Consider the following 21,886-nt stretch of genomic DNA (forward strand, 5'->3'; position numbering starts at 1 on the left):
CTGTGAGTCTGTTTCTGTTTTGTAAATAGGTTCATTTTGCCATATTTTAGATGCCACATATAAGTGATATCATACAGTATTTGTCTTTCTCTTTCTGACTTACTTCACTCAGTATGATAATCTCTAGTTTCATCCATGTTGCTGCAAATGGCATTATTTCGTTCTTTTTTATGGCTGAGTAGTATTCCATTGTGCATGTGTAGCACATCTTTATCCATTCATCTGTTGATGGACTTTTAGATTGTTTCCATGTTTTGGCTATTGTGAATAGTGCTGCTATGAACATAGTGCATGTCTTTTTGAATTATAGTTTTGTCTGGTTATACGCCCAGGAGTGGGATTGCTGGATCACATGGTAGTTCTATTTTCAGTTTTCTGAGGAACCTCCACACTGTTTTCCGTTGTGGCTGCACCAACTTACATTCCCACCAACAGTGCAGGAGGGTTCCCTTTTCTCCACACCCTCTCCAGCATTTGTTATTTGTAGACTTTTTAATGATGGCCATTCTGACTGGTGTGAGGTGGTACCTCATTGTAGTTTTGATTTGCATTTCTCTAATAATTAGTGATGTTGAGCATCTTTTCATGTGCCTACTGGCTATCTGTATGTCTTCCTTGGAGAAATGTCCATTAAGGTCTTCTGTCCATTTTTTGATTGGGTTATTTGTTTTTTTGCTGAGTTGTATGAGCTGTTTGTATATTTTGGAGATTAAGCCCTTGTCTGTCTTACCATTTGCAAATGTTTTCTCCCATTCCATAGGTTGTCTTTTCGTTTTTTTTATGGACAACCCAATATTTTTTAATGGGCAAAAGATTTGCACTGACACTTCATCAAAGAAGAGATACAGATGGCAACAAAAGCACATAAAAAAAGATGCTCAACATCATTAGTCATTACGAAAATACAAATTAAAACCACAATGAGACATTACTATGCACCCACCAGTAAAGCTATAATTTAAAAAAAGAAAAACAATAGAAAGTGCTGGTGAGGGTGCAGAGCAATTGGAACTCTCATACATTACTGGAGGGAATGCAAAATGGTACAGTTACTTTAGAAAATAGTTTGAACACAATATTATAAATTAACTAAACTTCAATTGAAAAAAATAGTTTGGCAGTTTCTTATAAAGTTAAACATATACTTGTCATACAACCCACCATCCCATTCCTAGCTATTTTATCCAAGAGAAATGAAAACATATCCACACAGAGAACTGTACACAAATATTTATAACACCTTTATTCATAATTACTAAAAACTGGAAACAACTCAAATATCCATGTACTGGTGAATGAATAAACTAATTGTGATACCACCATACAGTAGAATACTATACAGCAATAAAGAGGAACAAACATGCAATAACATGGGTGAACCACAAAAGCATTATGCTAAGTGAAAGAAGTCAGAGACAAAAGGTTACATACTGTATGATTCAACTTCCTTTGGCATTCTGAAAAAGGACAAATCATAGGGGCAGATTGATGGTTGCCAGAGCTGGGGGTGGGTGAGGGAGATTGACTATGAAGGAATGCAATAGGACTTTCTGAGGTGATTAAATGTTTTATATCTTGATTTATGGTGGCAGGTCTACAACTGTATCCATCTGTCCAAACCCATTGAACCGTATCCCTGAAAGGAGTGAACATTTCTCTATGCAAATTGTACCTCAATAAATCTGAATTTTTTAAAAGAAAAAAAAAAAGATGCAGGAAGAACCAGCCTTACATCTAATAAGCTTGATTTCTTTGGGATTCCCCAGCAGTCCAGTGGTTAGGAGACCACTCTTTCACCACCAAGGGTACGGGTTCAACCCCTGGTCTGGGAACTAAGATCCTGCAAGCTGCACAGCGCAGCCAAAAAAAAAATTTTTTTTTTTTAAATGTCTAGGATTTCTTTTTTTTTCATATTATTTTATTTATTTATTTATTCATTTGGTTGCGCTAGGTCTTAGTTGTGGCAGGCGAGCTCCTTAGCTGTGGCTCGAGGGCTCCTTAGTTGCGGCGTGCAAACTTTTAGTTGGGGCATGCATGTGGGATCTAGTTCCCTGACGAGGGATTGAACCTGGGCCCTCTGCATTGGGAGTGTGGAGTCCCAACCACTGCGCCACCAGGGAAGTCCCCCCCCAAAATTTTTTTAAATAAAAAAAGATTTCTTTGACAGCTCCAACTGGGGACAATATCCAGTGACAGGCAGGAGATACATATCTGAAACTCAGAGGAGGGGACTCTGTTGGATACTGTAACAGATCACAATACCGTTCTATCTGTAAAGACACCCTGTAAAGACACACCTTGACACCCTTGTCTCTCTAACAAGTTCTTGTTCATTTTTTTGAAGCTCTGCCAGAGCATTCCCTCCTTCTTGAGGTTCTCCACGATCCCAACCCTTCCACCTAAAATGTGAGCTCCGCAAGAACAACAACCTTATCTGGCTTTTCTTTGCTGTATCCCCAGAGCCTAGAACATTGCTGGCACATAGCAGTTGCCTTACAAATTGTTAATGAATGGATGAATTATCCCTCCTCTGATACTACTTTAGAACTTTTCATAGCACCTATCACACTGTATTTTTTTGGTCCGGTTATCTGTCCCCTCTAGTAATCATCTCCTTGATTATTACTGTTTATTTTTATTTATCTCTGTATCCCCAGCTCACTGTAGAACTGAACCAAACTGAGAGACTTGAACCTCCATGCTGATGATTATTGCAGCAGAAGAAGGCAGGGGAGCACCTGCTATGCTCCAGGCCCTATCATGCACATTTAATTCCTGCAACAACAGATGAGGAAACTGTAGCTCAGAGAAGCTTACTAACTTGGGCACTCAACTTGAATGAGGTCACTCAGCAGGCAAACAACAGAGCTAGAACACAAACTCAGATCTGCCTGACTCCAAAATTATGCTCTTTTCCTATCCTTTCTTTTCCTTAAGATCCTTAACTCCATGATTTTCAGCCACCCTTAAATGATATCATCTGCTCTGACCCCAAACTCCGACAATGCCCTCTCTGACATGCCACATCTCGTGCTCCCTTGTTTTCTAGACTGTAGCTGCCATCCATCATGTCAGCTCCCAAGCCCTGGACTCCTTTTCCTCTGAGGTCTTCTGGTTGTCTTTGCTTTCCCACTCAACCCACCCCAAGAGTCTATTTCAACAATGTTGTAAATCTAGATTCCTTTGCCTCTGAGTTTCCACCACTCCTTCCCGCTCATCTCTCAGCAAGAGATTCCCCCAGGATACAGATTTTCATGTGGTTGGTCTCATCATGGAGTCCTGCTGTGTGACCTTCACTGGGACCTCAGAACCATTCACATAGCCTCATGCACCATGGGTAGACCATGTTATCTCATCACGCATGCCGCAGGCTCCTTCTGCCTCTGTCCTGCTCTTCCCATTGGTAGAGAGGCAGAAGCATGTAGAGGTTACGTATGACAAATCCCAGGTCTGCCACCTACTAGTACTAGCACTCTTCAGGTTTCCGCTGAAATGTCACTTCCCCTAGGCTCTTAGGCTGGGTTAGCAGTTGCTGCTATGGGCTTCCATTGGGCCCTGGACTTGCCCTGGCCCAGCACCAACCTCACTCCATTGTCATTGCTTGTTTAATCACTGATCAGCCTGGCTAAACAGTACCATCCTGAGGACACCTTCCATCAACCTTGCTACCTACAACAGGGTATCACCCCATTTTCTCCTTTCCTTCCCAGACAAACGATTTTTTTTAATTTTTAATTTTTTTTTTTTTTTTTGCCGTGCTATGCGGCTTTCAGGATGTTAGTGCCCCGACCGGGGATTGAACCCATGCTCCCAGCAGTGGAAGTGTGGAGTCCTAACCACTGGACCACCAGGAAATCCCCTAAACTTCTTTTTTTTTTTTTTAACCTTTTTTTTTTTTTTTTTGGCCACAACACACGGCTTGTGGGATCTTAGCAAGGACTGAACCCAGGACCCTCGGCAGTGAGAGCGCAGAGTTCTAACCACTGGACCGCGAGGGCATTCCCCCAAACTTCGTAAAAGAGAAGTTTACATTCTGCTTCCACTTAGCACTAACCACTTACTCCTTGGCCTTTCAGCACCTGGCTTTGGCCTCCATCACTTCACTGGAAGTGCTCTGCTTGTCCTCAGCCTCCTTGATCTCTGTGCGTATCTGCCCCTCCTTGAAACTTCTTCTCCTTGGCTTTCATGACAGCCCTCTCTCCTGGTCTCTTTTGGGAGCTGGCAGGAGTCTGGACCTCCTCTCCTTTCTCCTCTCTTTTCCCTCTGTCTCTTCCTCCTCTTCTTGCCTTGGGTCCCTCTATGCAGATTCTGCCCACTTTTTTTGTCTGATCTGTTTCCTTAGGCCATCTCATCCACACCAGGGTTTCCCCCAGATCCTCTAGAGGGGTGGCTCCAGACAGGGCTACCACATCTGCCTGTGTAGGTGGGTCAGTGCACAAGGGCACCAGGCCAAGGAGACAGGGAGGAGGCTGACTTTGTCCAGTTTTTGCAAAGGCCCTGAGGGCTAGCCTTGGCTCCACAAGCTGCATTCCATACCCCATGCCTCTCTCAAGCTGTAGCCTTGCCTGTCTAGCTGCTCACAGAACAGTTTCCCCAGACATTGCTAGTAGATCTGCCTAGTTCAAAGCCAAAAGGAGAGAGGCTGGTAGAGATGTGACCATTGACGGGATGACTCTGACATGGGTTTTCAGCCACTCTACTTTTCCATTTCACCCCCTTTTCCGTAGACTCAGTTTTAGCCGCCCCTGCCCTGTGCCCAAACTGAAAGTAAAGAAATAGTGATGAGGAGGCAGCAGAAGGCTAGAGGGTAGTGAGAGCAAAATAAGGGACCTGGGAAGAAAAAGAGTAGATGGGGGCAAACCAGACAAGAGAGGAAATCAACTGACTTCTTCAGCTGTCAAAGCCCTTCCAGGCAGATTGTCTCATTAGATTCTCATGAAAACTCTCGGAGTAGATATAACTATTATCCTTATTCTACAGCTGAGGAGACCAAGGCAAGTAAATTTGCCCAAGATCACCCAGCCAGCAGTGGGACCTTGAACCCAGGTCTTTTGACACCAAGTGCCACACTCATCCCTGTGCGCCACCCACCTCTTGGCAGATTGGAAAGAGGTGATGGGCTGGGGGATGGCACTGAGGTAACGGGGTTGTACCAGGGGAGGGACCAGGAGCACCAGGGTCAGAAGGGGGAAGGGGAAGGGGTCATAAGAATAGGAGAGGCCACCCTTGGTGGGTGAGAGCTGGCTTTGCCAGAGGAGACTGCAGGGGACCGCAGGGAGCTGAGGGGACTCTGGAAGGGCCAGATTTCCTGGACTCCTCTCTGAGCTTTATCGCTGGAGATTCCTGGGCAGCTACATGCTCCTCAAGATCTTTCCTTCCTTTATCCCTGGAAAATAACCCAGGATACAAACCCAGCTGAAGCAATGATATAAAAGTACCAGAGCATTCTTTGACCTTCCCAACCCTGGGGGAAAGGGCCTGGCCCGAACCCTCAGAACCTCTCCCCCAGTCTACACTGGACAGGCAGGTCCAGGGTCTCCAAATGGGGCAGGGACACTTCCAGAGACATTCCCAAAAGTCTTGAGGGATTCAGACTGGGCCTTGCTCCCAACCCAGCTGCCACCCCCATCATCCCACCTGCCTCCACAGCCTACCTAACCACACTCCTCGGCCCTCCTTTTCATTAATTGTTTAAATCAAAATCATTTATGGAGCTCCCACTACATGCCAGACTCAGGGCTGAGCAAGAGGAATTCCCACTCAGCCCCAGACTCCTTTCCCTCGGGTCTCGCCCCGTTCCTCCCTCTGTGTGTTCTCTCCCTCGGAGGCTCTGCCCCTAATTCAGTAGCCCTTGGGGTCCTCCTGTGGGAGGCACGCTGGCACCCTGGGCCCTTCACTGAGGGGAGCTGAGGGGAGCCTCCCAGGCCAACCTCTCACCCGCCTTGCTGCCCCCTACTGTCCCCACCAAAAAGACCTCTCGCTGCCCCCAGGACACTCACACCTTTGGAAGGTCCTTTCTGGAGTCGTTCTCAATTCTTCAATCCTTGGAGAGACGGAGATGAGAATCCAACTCCCGCCCCCTGCTGTCTGGTCCGTAGACCCCAACCATCACACTTCAGTTGCTATTCTAAACAACCCCCTCCTCAGGGTTGGGTACAAAATTTACAGACTAAATGATAAAGCAAAGCCTAAAGGGCTCCAGGCCCCCATGATCCCCCAATCCCTTAATCTCCCCACTATCTAGTTCTCCCAGGGCTGTGTCTCCAGCTCTCCAAGGGAGAGTGTAGGGAGGGGGAGGAAAGAGCTGACCCGCCCCCCCTTATCAGGGTCATCTCGGAGTTTACTCAGTAGTTAAACCTGTCTCTCAGGTTCCCAGCTCCCCCTCAGCAGGACACCGGAACACAGGGCAGGATGGGGGCGGGGACCATTTCCCCTCCTTCGGGACCCCCCTCTGCTAAGCTCCTTTACTCGACTCGCCTTCTCATCTGTCTTTGTTCCGGCCTCTCACCGGGACACTTCCTGCTCCTCCGACTCCAGAGACCGGCTTCACCATCACCCATCCCACCACCACCCCAGAGCCCCAGTGCTGGGAACCTGGGGGCCCAAAACTCCCCCCTCACACTCCCTCCCAGCTCTCCCAGAGGCTCTCGGAAGAGTGAAAAGGCCCTGAACCACAGAGGAATCTGGATGTGGTGGAAAAGGGCAGGCTGGTGCTGGAAACCTGAGGTCGGTATTTGCCCCGATGCTGCAAGAGGTCAGGAATGTGGCCACTAACATCAGCTATGGGAGATAAGACCTGGCTGGCAGCTCTCCTCCTCCAGCCCCCAGACAGTGCCTCCCTCCCCAGGCCCCAAAATGTCCCAAGCAGTTGGAGTGGGGCAGGAGTCAGAGAAAGACCTGGAGTTTAGATAAGAATCCTTAGATCTGGGCTTGATCCCTGTTGGAATTCAAAGTCCCCCAGGGGTGTTAAGTGACTTAGAAAGAGTCCTTATATCATGGAGACATCTTTACAATTACACTGACCCCCTCACAGCTGCCCTCTTGGAGATTTACTCCCCAGTAAGTAATTAGCATTTGTTCAGTGAATAAGTGAGTAATAATTAACATTCATATCAATTACCACCCAAGGAGATAGACTGGACAGGCTTTCTTCTCCTTTTACCAGTGAAGAAACTGAAGTGCAGAGTTAAGTGACTTCCCCAAGGTGACGCAGCTGGCAAAGTCCCCAAATTGGCTGACTTCAAGCTTAGCAAAAACAGCAAAGGCAATACATCACATATGTAACCTCTACACCTTATTGTGCAATTCTGCACAACATGACAATTCTGGAACTTCATGGGGGAATGTGAAGGTGAAAGCAGAAGAAACCCCTTTGGCTGGCACTTCTAAGCTCCCAGAAATCTTCCATGCAAAACTAGTGGGCATTCATTTGTACGCTAATTTGCATCCCATTTGCCTTTTGACCTTCAGCAGGCCCTGACCCTCCCCTGGCCAGCTCCCACCCTGACCTGCTCCTAGCCAGCTCCCATTGGGTGCTGAGGGGCTTTCCCCACCAGAAGGTACCAGGTCTGGGATGATCCAGGGCCAAGCCCCTCATCTGAGCAGTGCCTCCCCTCTGTCTGGTCCATTGACCTAGCTACTCCTGGGGCCCCTTCTCTTCCCATTCCTCCTCTCCCGTCTGCCTTCACCTCTTCAGTTCAGCTGGCAGCTCGATAAGAATCGATAGGTCCTCCCCAGAGCAAAGAGCACAGACAGGTGTGTAATGCCAGGCCCTGCCAGACAAATGAGCTGCTGGTGGCAACAGACTTGAAGGCCCAGTGCCTCAGGATTCCTCCAGCTCATCCAGCAGGGGGTCACCATCCAGCTTCAGGGGGGAAGGGAGCAGGGGGAACTTCCCTACATCCATCCTTCTCACCCATATCCTGACATAAGCTTCCTGGAGGGGGCAGCCCCCTGGGGACAGGCTTGGGATCCAGAGAGCCTTTGGAGGAGAGGCAGGGGAAGGAGGGGGCCTGCAGAACAGTCCTAGTAAGGAGGGAGAAAGGGCTGGCCACCAGTGCTGAGCCTCAGCCAGAATGTTTGGAAGTGTGCGTGTCTGTCCTCTCAGGCCCCATAACAAATGGGACACGTGACAGTCTCCATGAGGGATTATTGGTCTCTTTCCACTGCTGCTCTCCCAGCAACTAGAACAGGGCCTGATGCACAGTAGGTGCCCAACAAATATTTGTCGAACTGTAAGTGCTCAGAAATATTTGTTTACCCAAGGGTGTGGGTAAGGCTGATACGCAGGTGTGTAGAAGTGAGGACTCCTGTTCAAACCAAAAAGTGCTCTGGGAAGGCCAGGCCTCCGTGGCAGTGGGCTGAGGGATGGGGAGGGGTTGGGAAGGTTCAGAGTGAACATACTTGGTGAGTAAGCGTGCCTGTGGGTAATTGACAATACACATGCATAAGATAGGGGCTGAGTGTGTGCTAGGGAACAAGTGCAGGAGGGCACGATTGGGAACCAAGTGTGGGGGGGGTCGAGTGTAAACCAGCAGACTTGAGGCTCAGAATCGCGTTCCTCTTCCTCTTCTCCAGCCCCCAACTTTTCTTCCCCAGGACTCCTAGGGCTCCGGGATTCCCCAAGATGCCCCCTGCAGGTGGGAACTTGGGCTGCAGCTGAGGACAACGACAGAGACTCACACCCGACTCCGACACTCATCCCCCAAATTCTCAACCAGGCCTGTACCTCCCCTACCTGGGGGAGGGGGGGTACCATGACGTCATTTCCTGCCCTGAAGTCCCAGCTGCCAGAGCCAACTTCACCTGCTGCCCACGGCTGTCCCGGCCCCACTCACTCACCGCCACCCCGGGGGCTGGAGGGTGACCTTGGCAGGGCGGTGCTGAGGGGGCGGGGAAAGGCTGGGGAGGGTCAGGAACCAAGGGCGCGGAGTCCCCGCGGTCCACCTGTGGCGCAGGCTTCCGCGCTTCCGCGGCGACTCTGGTGGCGGAGGCGGGGCCTGTCGGGGGCGGGGGCGGGGGCGGGTTCCCGGGCGGGTTCCCACCCACCCCCCCTCCCTGAGAGCTATAACTTGAGTTGCGGACCTCACACACTCCACGGCCCAGCACCTGAGTCCTGGCCTCGCTCTTTCCTCGCAGAACAAACATGAGCTTCAGCGCCCAGTCCACCTTCTCCAGCTACCGGTCCGCGGGCTCCGTGCAGTCACCTGGCCACCGGGTCCGACCGGTCAGCAGCGCTGCCAGCGTCTATGCAGGCGCCGGGGGCTCAGGCTCCCGGATCTCCGTGTCCCGCTCCACCAGCGTCCGGGGCGGCTGGGGGTCCGGGAACCTGGGCGCCGGGATGGCCGGGGGTCTGGTGGGTGTAGGGGGCATCCAGGGCGAGAAGGAGACCATGCAAGACCTGAATGACCGCCTGGCCTCCTACCTGGAGAGGGTGAGAAGCCTGGAGGCCGATAATAGGAGACTGGAGAGCAAAATCCGGGAACACCTGGAGAAGAAGGGACCCCAGGTCAGAGACTGGGGGCACTACTTGAATACCATTGAGGACCTGAGGGCTCAGGTAAGGGGGCGTGGAGGGAGCAGCCCCAACTCCCAGCCACGTTTGACCCTCCAGTTATCCACTCCCCTCTTCCTCCCCCTCCCCCAAGGATGGGAATTTTAGTAGGGTGGGGTGCCTGCGCTCCTTCCCCCTGTCTATCTCCCGCCCCGCCCCCAATTCCACCCGCAGAGGGTTAGGAATACCCCGAATTTCCGTAGACATCGCCCCTGGTCACAGGGACCCCAAGGGTGGTGAATGGGCACAGGAGGGCCCTTCCCCAGGACAGAGTGGGAAGAGGAGGGGGGAACTTCGCAGAGGAGTGGACAGCATAGAGGGAGGTTAAAGAGGGCCCAGACACTCTGGCTTCTAGTGGAGAGGGGACAATTGGAGGGGTTAAGCGGATGTGGCTAAGGCTGAGTCATCTGGGAGTAAACAGGAGGCCTACCGGTGGGGCGGGGGGGATATGCTGAACAGGTGCGCTAGGAAGAATGCTGGGAGAGGGCCAGGGAGAGGACGTATCAGTAACCGCTCACTTCCGGGCTGGCCAGCCAGCAGAGGCCTAGAAGGAAGGGCAGCAGGAGACTGGGAACCCTGGGATCTGAGACTCCAGGAAAGGAGGGAACAGTATGAGGGGGCACAGGTAGAAGGGGATAGGTATACAAGGAAAGCCTCTGGTTATTCCAGGGACTGGGAAGGTTTTTTCACTGAGACACATAACACCCTCCGCACACTCAGCCCACCCCATCATTGACTTCCTATTCATGGAGCAACCTCTCTCTACAATCCCCCCCAGATTTTTGCAAGTTCTGTGGACAATGCCCGCATCGTTCTGCAGATTGATAATGGCCGTCTTGCTGCTGACGACTTCAGAGTCAAGTAAGGCTGGGGGCTAGGAAGCTGGGGTCCGTTAGGGGGACCTTGTTCAGCTGTGGGTAGAGCTGGGTGAATGAGAGTAAGGCTCCATCGATTTATTCTTCATGTAACCCAGTGTAAGAACACTGTCCCCCAAGTGCCAGGAACGGTGCTCAGAGGCTTACTGCCTGATTCCTGACTCAGATGGCTGGTTCGCAGCGGGCGTGGGGCTGCTCTTAGTATGTGGCGTGGGTTGAGAAGGTTCAGGATCAGAGGCGAGGCCCTTCCAATCACCTCCACTCCCACAGGTATGAGACAGAGCTGGCCATGCGCCAGTCTGTGGAGAGTGACATCCACGGGCTCCGCAAGGTCATTGATGACACCAACGTCACCCGGCTGCAACTGGAGACTGAGATCGAGGCTCTCAAGGAGGAGCTGCTGTTCATGAAGAAGAACCACGAGGAGGCAAGCAGGGGCCCCTGGCCAAGCCAGGAACCAAGGGGCCAAGATGAGTCTGGGTTGGGGACTAGATGGAGCAGGCCACCTGCAAGACGCCTTGCGGGGGGAGTTTAGAACTACCAGCCTGAGTGCTTCTTCATCAGGCTGTTGCCACGCTCGGTGGGTCACCTGAATTAGAGCGTGATTAAGTTAAAAGGACATGAGTGAGAGGATGAGATGAGGACCACAGTGGAAACAGCTAGCAGTAGAAGTGAGACCGGATGGAGGAGGTGAGGGAGGAAGGTACAAGGAGCAGGTTTGTAGATGGAGGGACAGGGTGAAGGGAGGAGAGAGGAACCACCGCCTGTGAGTGACAAGCATGGCGTTCACAGCTGGCATTTTACCCATCTGGAGTAGAAGGCCCACAAGTGGCAACGCCCAGAGAGCAAAGTCAAGAGATTTCCCCCGTTCTGTTCTCCAACTGATCCTGTAGGCCTCCTGGAAGAGGCAGTCACAGATGAAGAGGCTTCCCGGAGCTCTGACCCTGAGCACCTCCTCGCTTTTGTCCCTTTCTCCTTTAGGAAGTAAAGGGTCTACAAAACCAGATTGCCAACTCGGGATTGACCGTGGAGTTGGATGCCCCAAAAGCTCAGGACCTCAGCAAGATCATGGCGGACATCCGGGCCCAGTATGACGAGCTGGCTCAGAAGAACCGAGAGGAGCTGGACAAGTACTGGTCCCAGCAGGTACACGAGGGAGAGGGATGGATGCCGGGCTAAGCACAAGAGGCACGAGGGTGCGGGAGGGAGGCCAACAGAGAAGGAGGGACCTGAGGACCATATCCCCGCCCCCCGCAGATTGAGGAGAGCGCCACAGTGGTCACCTCGCAGACCGCTGAGATAGGAGCTGCTGAGATGACACTCACAGAGCTGAGACGCACTGTCCAGTCCCTGGAGATCGACCTGGACTCCATGAGAAATCTGGTGAGAGCCCTCAGTGCCTTTCGCTCAGAAAGAGTTGTTTCTCGCTGTATTTCCCACTGCTCCTACCCACTACCCTAGCACCTGGCAAACAGTAGGCACTCAGAGTTTCAAAGAGGGCTGAAAGCTGCAGAGACTCTCCCTCCACCCTGTCTCACCCGACCCTCCTCCCTCTGCCCCTGCAGAAGGCCAGCTTGGAGAACAGCCTGAGGGAAGTGGAGGCCCGCTATGCCATGCAGATGGAGCAGCTCAATGGGGTCCTCCTGCACCTGGAGTCGGAGCTGGCCCAGACCCGGGCAGAGGGGCAACGCCAGACCCAGGAGTACGAGGCCCTGCTGAACATCAAGGTCAAGCTGGAGGCTGAGATCAACACCTACCGCCGCCTGCTGGAAGATGGGGAGGACTTCAGGTGAGTGGGGCTCTCCTCCTATCTGTATAAGCTGGGGTCAAGCTACCACTTCTTCCCAAAGCCTGAGCTTTTGTAAGCCCCCCATATGCCTGTTCCTTGGTACCCACTGAGCACTGGTCTGGTTCTCTGTGCGTGCCCCGAGAAGAGAATAGACTAAATATTGCTCCTAGCCGTTCTTGGAGCACAGGTGGAATTCGGCCTTCAGTTTTCCGCTTATGGAGGAAGCAGCGAAGGGGAACTTGGACGTACAGGCAGGGATTGGGAGGCTTTTTTTCTCCACTTTCCTTGTTTCTCTTTTCTCTGTGGTGCTGTTTATAACTGGGGCTTTGTCTTCTGTTACAGTCTTGGTGACGCCTTGGACAACAGCAACTCCGTGCAAACCATCCAGAAGACCACCACCCTCAGGCTTGTGGACGGCAAAGTGGTGTCTGAGACCGCAGACACCAAAGTTCTGAGGCATTGAGTTAGCAGAAGCAGGGTGCGCTGGGAAGCAGGAGGCCAATAAAAGTTGAGACGTTACTGCATATCACTTTGTGTCTTCCGTGGCTGATTTCATACTGCGAGCGGCTGATTTCATCCTGTGAGCATACGAATGCCCTGACTCTATAGGCCTATCTCTCTGATCAGGCAGAAATCACCTCTGAGCCCAGAGGTTTCATACGGGTTGGGGAGTGGGCCTCTGAACCCAGAGGAAGGGTCTGGGTTCTTGGAAACACCTTCTCAGAAAAAAAGAAGGGAGCCAGTAGACGGGATGGGCCAATGGCAGTGGGGAAAATTACAATAGAATTGTGAATCTTAACCTTAAAGAAAACTGATCATAAAGCCCCCACCTGACAGGTGCTCCGTAGTAGAAATATGAGCCTGAGAAGGAAGTGGAGCCAAGGACAGAGGGCAAAGGAAAGGGGAAGAGGCGAGAGACCAGAGCACGCAACTGGCCCTCCCCATCCCTGCCACCCTGCATCCATGACCCACGGCCCAGTGCTTCTCCCCACACACCCTTCCCACACTCAGCCCCCTGAAATCAATGGTCCCCTATGCTCTGCTCATTCACTTAATTGAGAATGGGATATGATTTTTAGAGTACTAGAGGTCTGGCTAGAATTGGAGTAAATGCAATCATGGCAGGTGAAGGACTAGTCTACACCAGTGGCTCCCATCTAAGTAAGTGGTGCCCTTAAGTAACCATCCACTTGGGTAATAATGAACACTTCCAGTTCTGTGATTTTGTGTGTGTGTGTGTGTGTGTGGAAGTGGTTGTAAATAATTGCAATAATTATTATCCTGTTAATTGCTACTATGCATTGAAAGTTTGCTTCTTGCTTGGTCCTTTGCCAGGTTATTTCATGTAATGCTCATGATCATCCCAATGGAGTAGGTATTATCCCTTTTTTTTTTTTTTACATCACATAGACATTATTTTTTTATATTCTTTTCCATTATGGTTTATCACAGGATATTGAATATAGTTCCCTGTGCTATACAGTAGGACCTTGTTGTTTATCCATCCTGTATATAATAGTTTACATCTGCTAATCCCAAACTCCCAATCCATCTCTCACCCCCCACCCCCCAACCCTGCCTTGGCAACCACAAGTCTGTTCTCTATGTCTGTGAGTCTGTTTCTCTTTTGTAGAAAGATTCATCTGTGCCATATTTTAGATTCCACATATAAATCATATCATATGGTATTTGTCTTTCTCTTTCTGACTTACTTCACTTAGTATGATAATCTCTAGTTGCACAGTTCTGTGCTTTTGATTGGAAGTGTGTCATCTAGTAGTGAAAACAAAGGATGTCTAAAACTAATATGCTTTGATTGGAATGATAATTTATCTTTTTAAATTAAAAAGTATAAAAAACAAGCACAAAATCCAAAAAGAAAGAAGGAAAGAAAATTAAATATGTCCCATTCCACTCCCCAGAGGTAACCACTGTAAAATTATTTCTTAAACTAGGCATATACCAACACATTTTATTTTAGGTATGTAGGCTCATACTGTTCTTCATCTTGATTTCTTAAACTCTGCTTTCTTCATTTCACAGTATAATTTGGACACCTTTCTGAATCAAGATATGTAGACCTACTTTTTTTTTTTTACCCAGATGAGTGAATTTGGAATCTCTTCCACCTTCATTTGGAATCCATATGCATATTCCATTTACTATAAGGAAATTGTTAGCCCAATATTGAGGGGGGAAAATGCAGAATTGTAGTGATTATGCACTACAGAATTGTAGTGATTCTGTCACCTCCCCTGTTTTGGTGCCAATTTCAATTAATTTTTTCCTACCCATTGTCCAGTTGAATGTTTATATCACATAAATCTGCTCTTAATCTGCAATAAAGAATAACTACTACACTCTACAAATTCTTTCTAAAAATCAGAACCTTGATCTGTGTAATGTCCAATCATGCTCCACAGACCAATTTGAGAAATGATATCTAGGTCTTTCCTGACCCTTGCCTTAGTAATTTGTCATCCATCTAGTTTGAGAAACATCATACAAAATATATCGGGCTTCCCTGGTGGCGTAGTGGTTAAGAATCCGCCTGCCAACGCTGGAGACATGGGTTTGAGCCCTGGTCCAGGAAGATCCCACATGCCGCAGAGCAGCTAAGCCTGTGCACCACAACTACTGAGCCTGCGCTCTAGAACCCGCGAGCCACAACTACCGAGCCCGCGTGCCACAATTACTGAAACCCACGCACTCCAGGGCCCTTGCTCCACAACAAGAAAAGCCACTGCAATGAGAAGCCCGTGCACTGCAACGAAGAGTAGCCCCTGCTCGCCGCAACTAGAGAAAGCCCACGCACAGCAATGAAGACCCAATGCAGCCAAAAATACAAATAAACTAATTAATTTTAAAAATATATATGATATCATTTTACATAAAATTTCTATTGCATCTGTATAGGAATGATGTTGGGATCATTATTTTACTTATTTATTTATTTTTAATAATTACTTTTTTAAAATTTATTTATTTTATTTGTTTATTTTTGGCCGTGTTGGGTCTTCGTTGCTGCTCACGGGCTTTCTCTAGTTGCGGCGAGCAGGGACTACTCTTCATTGCGGTGCACGGGCTTCTCACTGCGGTGGCTTCTCTTGTTGAGGAGCAGGGGCTCTAGGCGCGCGGCCTTCAGTAGTTGTGGCTCGCGGGCTTAGTTGTTCAGCAGCATGTGGGATCTTCCCCGACCAGGGCTCGAACCCGTGTCCCCTGCATTGGCAGGAGGATTCTTAACCACTGGACCACCAGGGAAGTCCCTATTTTATTTTTTTTATTATTATTATTTTTTGGCCGCGCCATATGGCATGCGGGATCTTAGTTTCCAGACCAGGGATCAAACCCATGCCCCCTGCAATGGGAGCACGGAATCCTAACCACTGGACCACCAGGGAATTCCCTAGGATCATTATTTTAGAAGGAACTTCAATAATTTTCTCTCAGGTCTTGGCAACAACAACCAAAAAGAAAACTGTTGCTTTGTGGGAAGGGAGCTATTATATTTAATTTCACATATACCTCATTCTTTTTAATAGCTGCCTGGTACTCTAGTGTGTGGAGTACAAATTCACTTAACCAAGGTCTTCTAGTGATGAACGTCTTGGTCTCTAGTAGTTTTGCTTTCGCAAAAATGTTGCAATTAATGTTAATTAATATGCCCTGTGTGAGCATATCTAGGAATTTATCTATAAATTCCTAAAATGGAATGCTGGACTGCCATATTAACAAATATTTATGAAGTGCCTACTTTGTGCCAGGCCCTGTGAGTATATACGTGGTAAAGAAAATTGGTATTGCCCTTACCTCGTGGAGCTCACAGCCTAATGGTCAAAAGTATTTGTGTTTTTATTCATTCCTCACACAAAAACTTACTGAGCCCCTATGATGCACCAGCCACTCTTCTAGGCACTAGGGATTTTCAGTGAACAAAACAGACAAAATCCCTATCCTCATGGAGTTTATATTCTGGTGACAGGAGACAGATAATAAATGTGATATAGCATGTTAGCAGGTGACAAGTGTTATAAGTTGGATAGAGCAGGCAGGGAGAATTGTAGTCAGGAAAGTGAAAAGGTGATGATCCCAGGATAAGGAACCTTCAACTAATGGAAAACTGAGTTTTTACTTAAAAAATACAGTGTGTCTATTCTGCAGTCTCTAAAAACATGAGGGTCCTTGGAGAAAAGCTAAAGACAGCACTGTTCGAGCCCCTTTGTTCTTGAGAGGCCCAGAGGAGGATGAGGCCAGGACAGGCAGCCCCTAAGGGTGCAGGGAAGCCCCCAGAGGGAGGGGGTGGGCATCTTTATCACTGTCAGGCCCCAAGAGAAGATGAGTCAGAGAGGCTGCGAAGTGAGCAGAGCAAGGGCCACTCTTCCTGAGCCCCACGAGAGGTCACCTGGGAGCTTCTGCAGGCAGGGAGCCCCACTGCCTCTGGGTGCCTGGGTTCCACTACCTGGAGGAAAACATCCTACCCGAAAGCAAGGCGCCCGCCCTAGTGAGGTGCATCTCACCCTTCTTAAACCTACCTTCCCTGAATAAACGTAACAATCACCTATCCCGCTTCTTCCTTCCCAATCTCTCTTCAACCCCTACTTTATCTCCCGACCCCAATCTTTGCAGGAGTCTACAGGATATGAATCCTTGGGGCAAGATGGTTGAGCTTTACTTTCTGACATTTGTTTTAGGAAAGCCATCGAGGTAGTATTCTTGCCCCATCTGCCCTACCATTTTCCAAATGTGTAAGTATGACATGGCATGTGCTCCCTCTGACCACACAGGTGCCCCGGAAGTCTAATGAGCCCCTATAAAGGGTGGCACTGCCCTGGCTGGCCATCACTGGAATTTAGCCAGGAGGAATCTATCTTTCCTCTGGCCCCTAAAAAGGAGAGACTGATGTGGTATGGTGAGCAGACAGGCCTGAGACTAGACTGACCCCAGCCAACATTATGGGATGTGTACCTGCCCGAGGATGAAGCAGAAAGTCCCTGGCAGAGGCTGAGCAGTGTTTGCAACTAAGTTGATCGAAGTAACCCGAGATGATGCATCTGGTATGACTAGCCCTCCCATCAGACAATGTCTCACAGTTCCCAGGGCCCTTATGTATTTGATCCTCATCACAATCCTGTGAGGTATGCAAGGCAGTGGTTATTACTGGCTCTGGCCCAGAGAAGTGGGCGTAGAGGTTCACAGAGATCATGTGACTTGTCCGAAGCTACAGAGCAAGAAGCTTAACGCAGGAAAACACATCTCCAGGTTCCCAGTCCCAAACTCTTTCCTCTGTGGATTACAACTTAACCCAGGGGTTCTCAGCCCTGGATGTACATTTGAATCACCTGGCGAGATTTATAAACAATACCAAGGCCAGGTCCCATCTCCAGAGATCCTGACTCAGTTGTTCTGAGGTTGGGGTGCAGGCCTCCAGGCAAATGTTAAAAGAGCCCCCAGGTGATTCCAATGAGCAAGCAATGTTGAGAGTCAGACCCAAGTTGTACGGAGGCTCAGCACCATGGCCTTCCCTCCTTCCCTCCCAGAAAGGAAAAAGGAGATCAAGGACTCTGATATGGTCTGGCTGCTTCGGCTGTACTAATGAGCTTAAGAAAAGGAAATGGCAAGCTTGACATTTTAAATTCTTTTTAAGTTTTTTAATTTAAATTTTAAATTCTTGGCTCAAGAGGACAGGGCTGCTCCTAAGAAAGACTTCCCAAATGAATCTCTTAACTCCTATAGCCACAGGGCTGATGCCGCTGAAGCCTGATTCTGCAGGTTGTTGAATTACATATGTTGAAATCACACCCTTACCAGGTCTTATGGGAAAAGCCGAGAGATTGAGGAGGAATCCTAAGAATGGGCAAAGGGGCTTTGGGATCTATGTGAGGATGCTGAATGCCCAGGCCCCACTAAATCTCACCGTCTGGCAGAGGCAGCCCTTCCTTCTCTGTCTAACGAGGCTGGTCCTATCTTGCTTGGAGACTCTGTAAAAGCCTCCCCTGAGGTGGTCAATGTGCAATGGGTGCCTCAGACACGTACCTAGGGGGACAAGTACAAAATCTGACCCTAGAGGAAAAGACTCACAAGATTAACAAAGATTTTGCTAGATTATTAAACATAAAATTGGGGAATATGGGTGGGGTGGGATTCTAAAGATGCTAAACCGGAGAGGAAGGAACACAGTTTTAGAATTGGGCTGGTTTTTTTTGCAGGGGGGGCCTCGCCTCGCAGTTTGTGGGATCTTAGTTCCCTGACCAGGGATTGAACCCGGGCCCTTGGCAGTGAAAGCGCAGAGTCCTAACCACTGGACCACCAGGGAATTCCCTGGGCTGAATTTTTTAATATGGGTTCAGAGATTCCAAACTTGGTGTGCTAACTCCAGCAGTTAGGAATGATTTTACTCTTTCCTTAGTTAATTTGTTAAAACCTGGATTCAGGAGTGGTGTACAACAAATGAAGCTGCAATGCAAGAAATCCTATTGCGTAATGCAGAGAAAGGAATCCAAAGACTTAAAGAGAGAGGAATGTTGAAGCGGATTTATCATGTACAATCCACTCACTCACCCCTAAATAATTCCCCCAAGAGGGCCTAGGGGAAATGTTCTTCACTGAGGCATTGAGAAATATACTGGTAAGAGAAGCAGAGCATTCTTAAAAAGGGCTGTGCTGATTTTTCGCTGCACTCAGGAATGAAGATGGATGGGCTGCTATGGAAATGGGCTTCCTGATTTCGATAGCAATGATGGATCCCAGCATGGAACAGCCAGGGGCAGCAGTTGACCACCAGAGGCAAGGTAGGTTTGGTTACCTTAAAAGGCAACCGGGTCAGCGTAATAATCAGAATGGTCTGACCCACAGGAATCTTTGGCTGTAATTACCTGGTCATAGGATTCTAGTTCTAAAATAAGTAGGCAGTCTATAAAAGTCATCTTTTGTTTTTCTCTTATAAATGTGTCTATAAGAAATTCACTTCAAATCAAGTATATAAAAAGTAAAAGAGGGGCTTCCCTGGTGACGCAGTGGTTGAGAATCTGCCTGCCAATGCAGGGGACACGGGTTCGAGCCCTGGTCTGGGAGGATCCCACATGCCGCGGAGCAACTGGGCCCATGAGCCACAATTGCTGAGCCTGCGCGTCTGGAGCCTGTGCTCCGCAACAGGAGAGGCCGCGATGGTGAGGGGCCCGCGCACCGCGATGAAGAGTGGCCCCCACTTGACGCAACTGGAGAGGGCCCTCGCACAGAAATGAAGACCCAACACAGCCATAGATAAATAAATAAATAAAATAAAAATTGTATAACTTAAAAAAAAAAAAAAAAGTAAAAGAATGAAAAAAGAAGATATATCATGAAATATCAATCAAGAGAAAGCAGAAGTGGCAATATAAATACCAGATAAAGTAGACTTCAGAGCAAAGAAAAATTGCCAGAGATAGAAAGAGACATTACATAATGATGAAAAGTCAATTCGCCAAGAAAATATAGCAATCCTCATGTGTATGCACCAAACAACAGAGCTGTAAAATATGTGAAGTAAAAAAACTGATTGAACTGAAAGGAGAAATAGACAAATCCATAATTATAGTTGGAGACTTCAACACCCCTCTCCTATTAATTGATAGAACAACTAGACAGAAAATCAGCAAAGCTATAGAGGAACTCAAAAACAGCATCAACCAAGACCTCATTGTCATTTATAAAACATTCCACCAACAACAGCAGAATACACATTCTTTTCAAGTGCCCACTGGACATATACCAAGACAGGCCATATCCTGGGCCACAAAACAAACCTTAAAAAATTGAAAAGAATTTAAATCATAGAGAATGTTTTCTCTGACCACAATGGAATCAAACTAGAAATCAACAGCAGAAGGATAACAGGAAAATCTCCAAACACTTGGAAACTAAACAACACACTTCTAAATAATCCATGGGTCAAAGAAGTCTCAAAGGAAATTTAAATACACATTGAAGTGAATGAAAATTTAAAAATGGTAGGATACAGATGAAAAATTAAAATTAAATTAAAAGTGGTAGGATACAGATGAACCAGTGTTGAGAGGGAAATTTATGCTCAGCTCCCATTTCGAGAACCTAGAAAAAGAACAGCAAAATAAACCCTAAGCAAGCAGAAAGAAGGACATAATAAGGAGAGCAGAAATTTTGAAAACGGTAACACAGAAAACAGAAAAGCAATGGAGAAAATCAGTGAAACAAAGAACTATTTCTTTGAAAAGATGAATAAAATTACAACCTTCTAGCAAGACACACAAATTAAAAAAGAGAGAAGAAAGAAGAAACAAATTGCCAACATCAACAATGAAATGGGATTTTTTTTTTTTTTTGTAGATAGAGACAAGATTATTCTAAAATATATATGGAAAGGCAAAGAAACAAGAATAGCTAAAACAATTACATAAAAGTGGGAAAAATCAGTCTACATAATTTGAAGACATTATTATCACTATAGTAATCAAGATTGTGTGGTATTGGTGGAGAGACAGACATATAGATCAATGGAACACCATAGAGAACCCAGAAATAGATCCACACAAATATGCCCAAATTTTTGACAAAAGCATAAAAATAAATCAATAGAGAAAAAAATAGCCTTTTCAACAAGCAGTACTGGAGCAACTGGACAATTACAAACAAAAAACAACAACAACTGTCTTGACCCATGTCTTACACCTTATACAAAAATTAACTCAAAATTGGTCACAAACTTAAGTGCAAAACATAAAACTATAAAATTCTAAGGAAAATAACATAGGAGAAAATATTTGAGATCCAGAGCTAGGCAGAGCTCATAGACTTGATGTCAACAGCATGCTCCATAAAAGGAAAAAATTGCTAAGTTGGACTTCATCAAAATTAAAAGTGTTTGCTCTGTGAAAGAAGCTGTTCAGAGGATGAAGAGACAACAGACTAGGAGAAAATATTTGCAAACCATACATCCTACAGGTACCAGTGTCTAGAACATATAAAGAATTCTCAAAACTCAACAGTGAAAAATAAACAATCCACTTAGAAAACGGGTTAAAGACCTGAAGAAACAGTTCCCTGAAGAAGATATACAGATGGCAAATAAGCACATGAAAAGATGTTCAATGTCACAATTAGGGAAATGCAAATTAAAATCACAACAAGATATCACGACACACCTATTAGAATGACTAAAATTTTAAAATGGACAACACCAAAAGCTGGAGCAGATGTGGAGAAACTGGAACACTCATACATTGCTAGTAGGAATGTAAAATGGCACAGCCGCTCTGAAATACAGTTTGGCAGTTCCTTAAAAATCTAAACACACAACCCAGCATTTGCACTCCTGGGCATTTATCCTAGAGAAATAAAAACTTTATCTTCACACAAGAACCTGTACAGGAAAACCAACAACAAAGAATAAACTTAAAGGCTTCCCTGGTGGTGCAGTGGTTGAGAATCCACCTGCCAATGCAGGGGACACGGGTTCGAGCCCTGGTCCGGGAAGTTCGCACATGCCACGGAGCAACTAAGCCCGTGCGCCACAACTACTGAGCCTGTACTCTAGAGCCCACGAGCCACAATACTAAGCCCGTGTGCCGCAACTACTGAAGCCTGCGTGCCTAGAGCCCGTGCTCCGCGACGAGAGAAGCCACTGCAATGAGAAGCCTGCGCACTGCAACGAAG

The 21,886-nt window shown here is 47.7% G+C and overlaps 1 protein-coding gene across 1 annotated transcript; it reads left to right on the forward strand.

Annotated features, from left to right (window-relative positions):
• Window positions 1-9,061: 9,061 nt before the first annotated feature.
• On the forward strand, window positions 9,062-12,746 carry KRT18 (keratin 18). Its single transcript, XM_059935952.1, has 7 exons — window positions 9,062-9,559; window positions 10,332-10,414; window positions 10,699-10,855; window positions 11,410-11,574; window positions 11,686-11,811; window positions 11,994-12,217; window positions 12,560-12,746. The coding sequence occupies exons 1-7, from the start codon at window positions 9,146-9,148 to the stop codon at window positions 12,678-12,680; spliced, it is 1,290 nt and encodes a 429-aa protein (XP_059791935.1). The 5' UTR covers window positions 9,062-9,145; the 3' UTR covers window positions 12,681-12,746.
• The last annotated feature ends 9,140 nt before the right edge of the window (window positions 12,747-21,886 follow it).

The sequence above is a fragment of the Balaenoptera ricei genome, chromosome 10 (assembly GCF_028023285.1).
Source record: "Balaenoptera ricei isolate mBalRic1 chromosome 10, mBalRic1.hap2, whole genome shotgun sequence".
In the NCBI taxonomy this organism is placed as follows: Eukaryota; Metazoa; Chordata; class Mammalia; order Artiodactyla; family Balaenopteridae; genus Balaenoptera; species Balaenoptera ricei.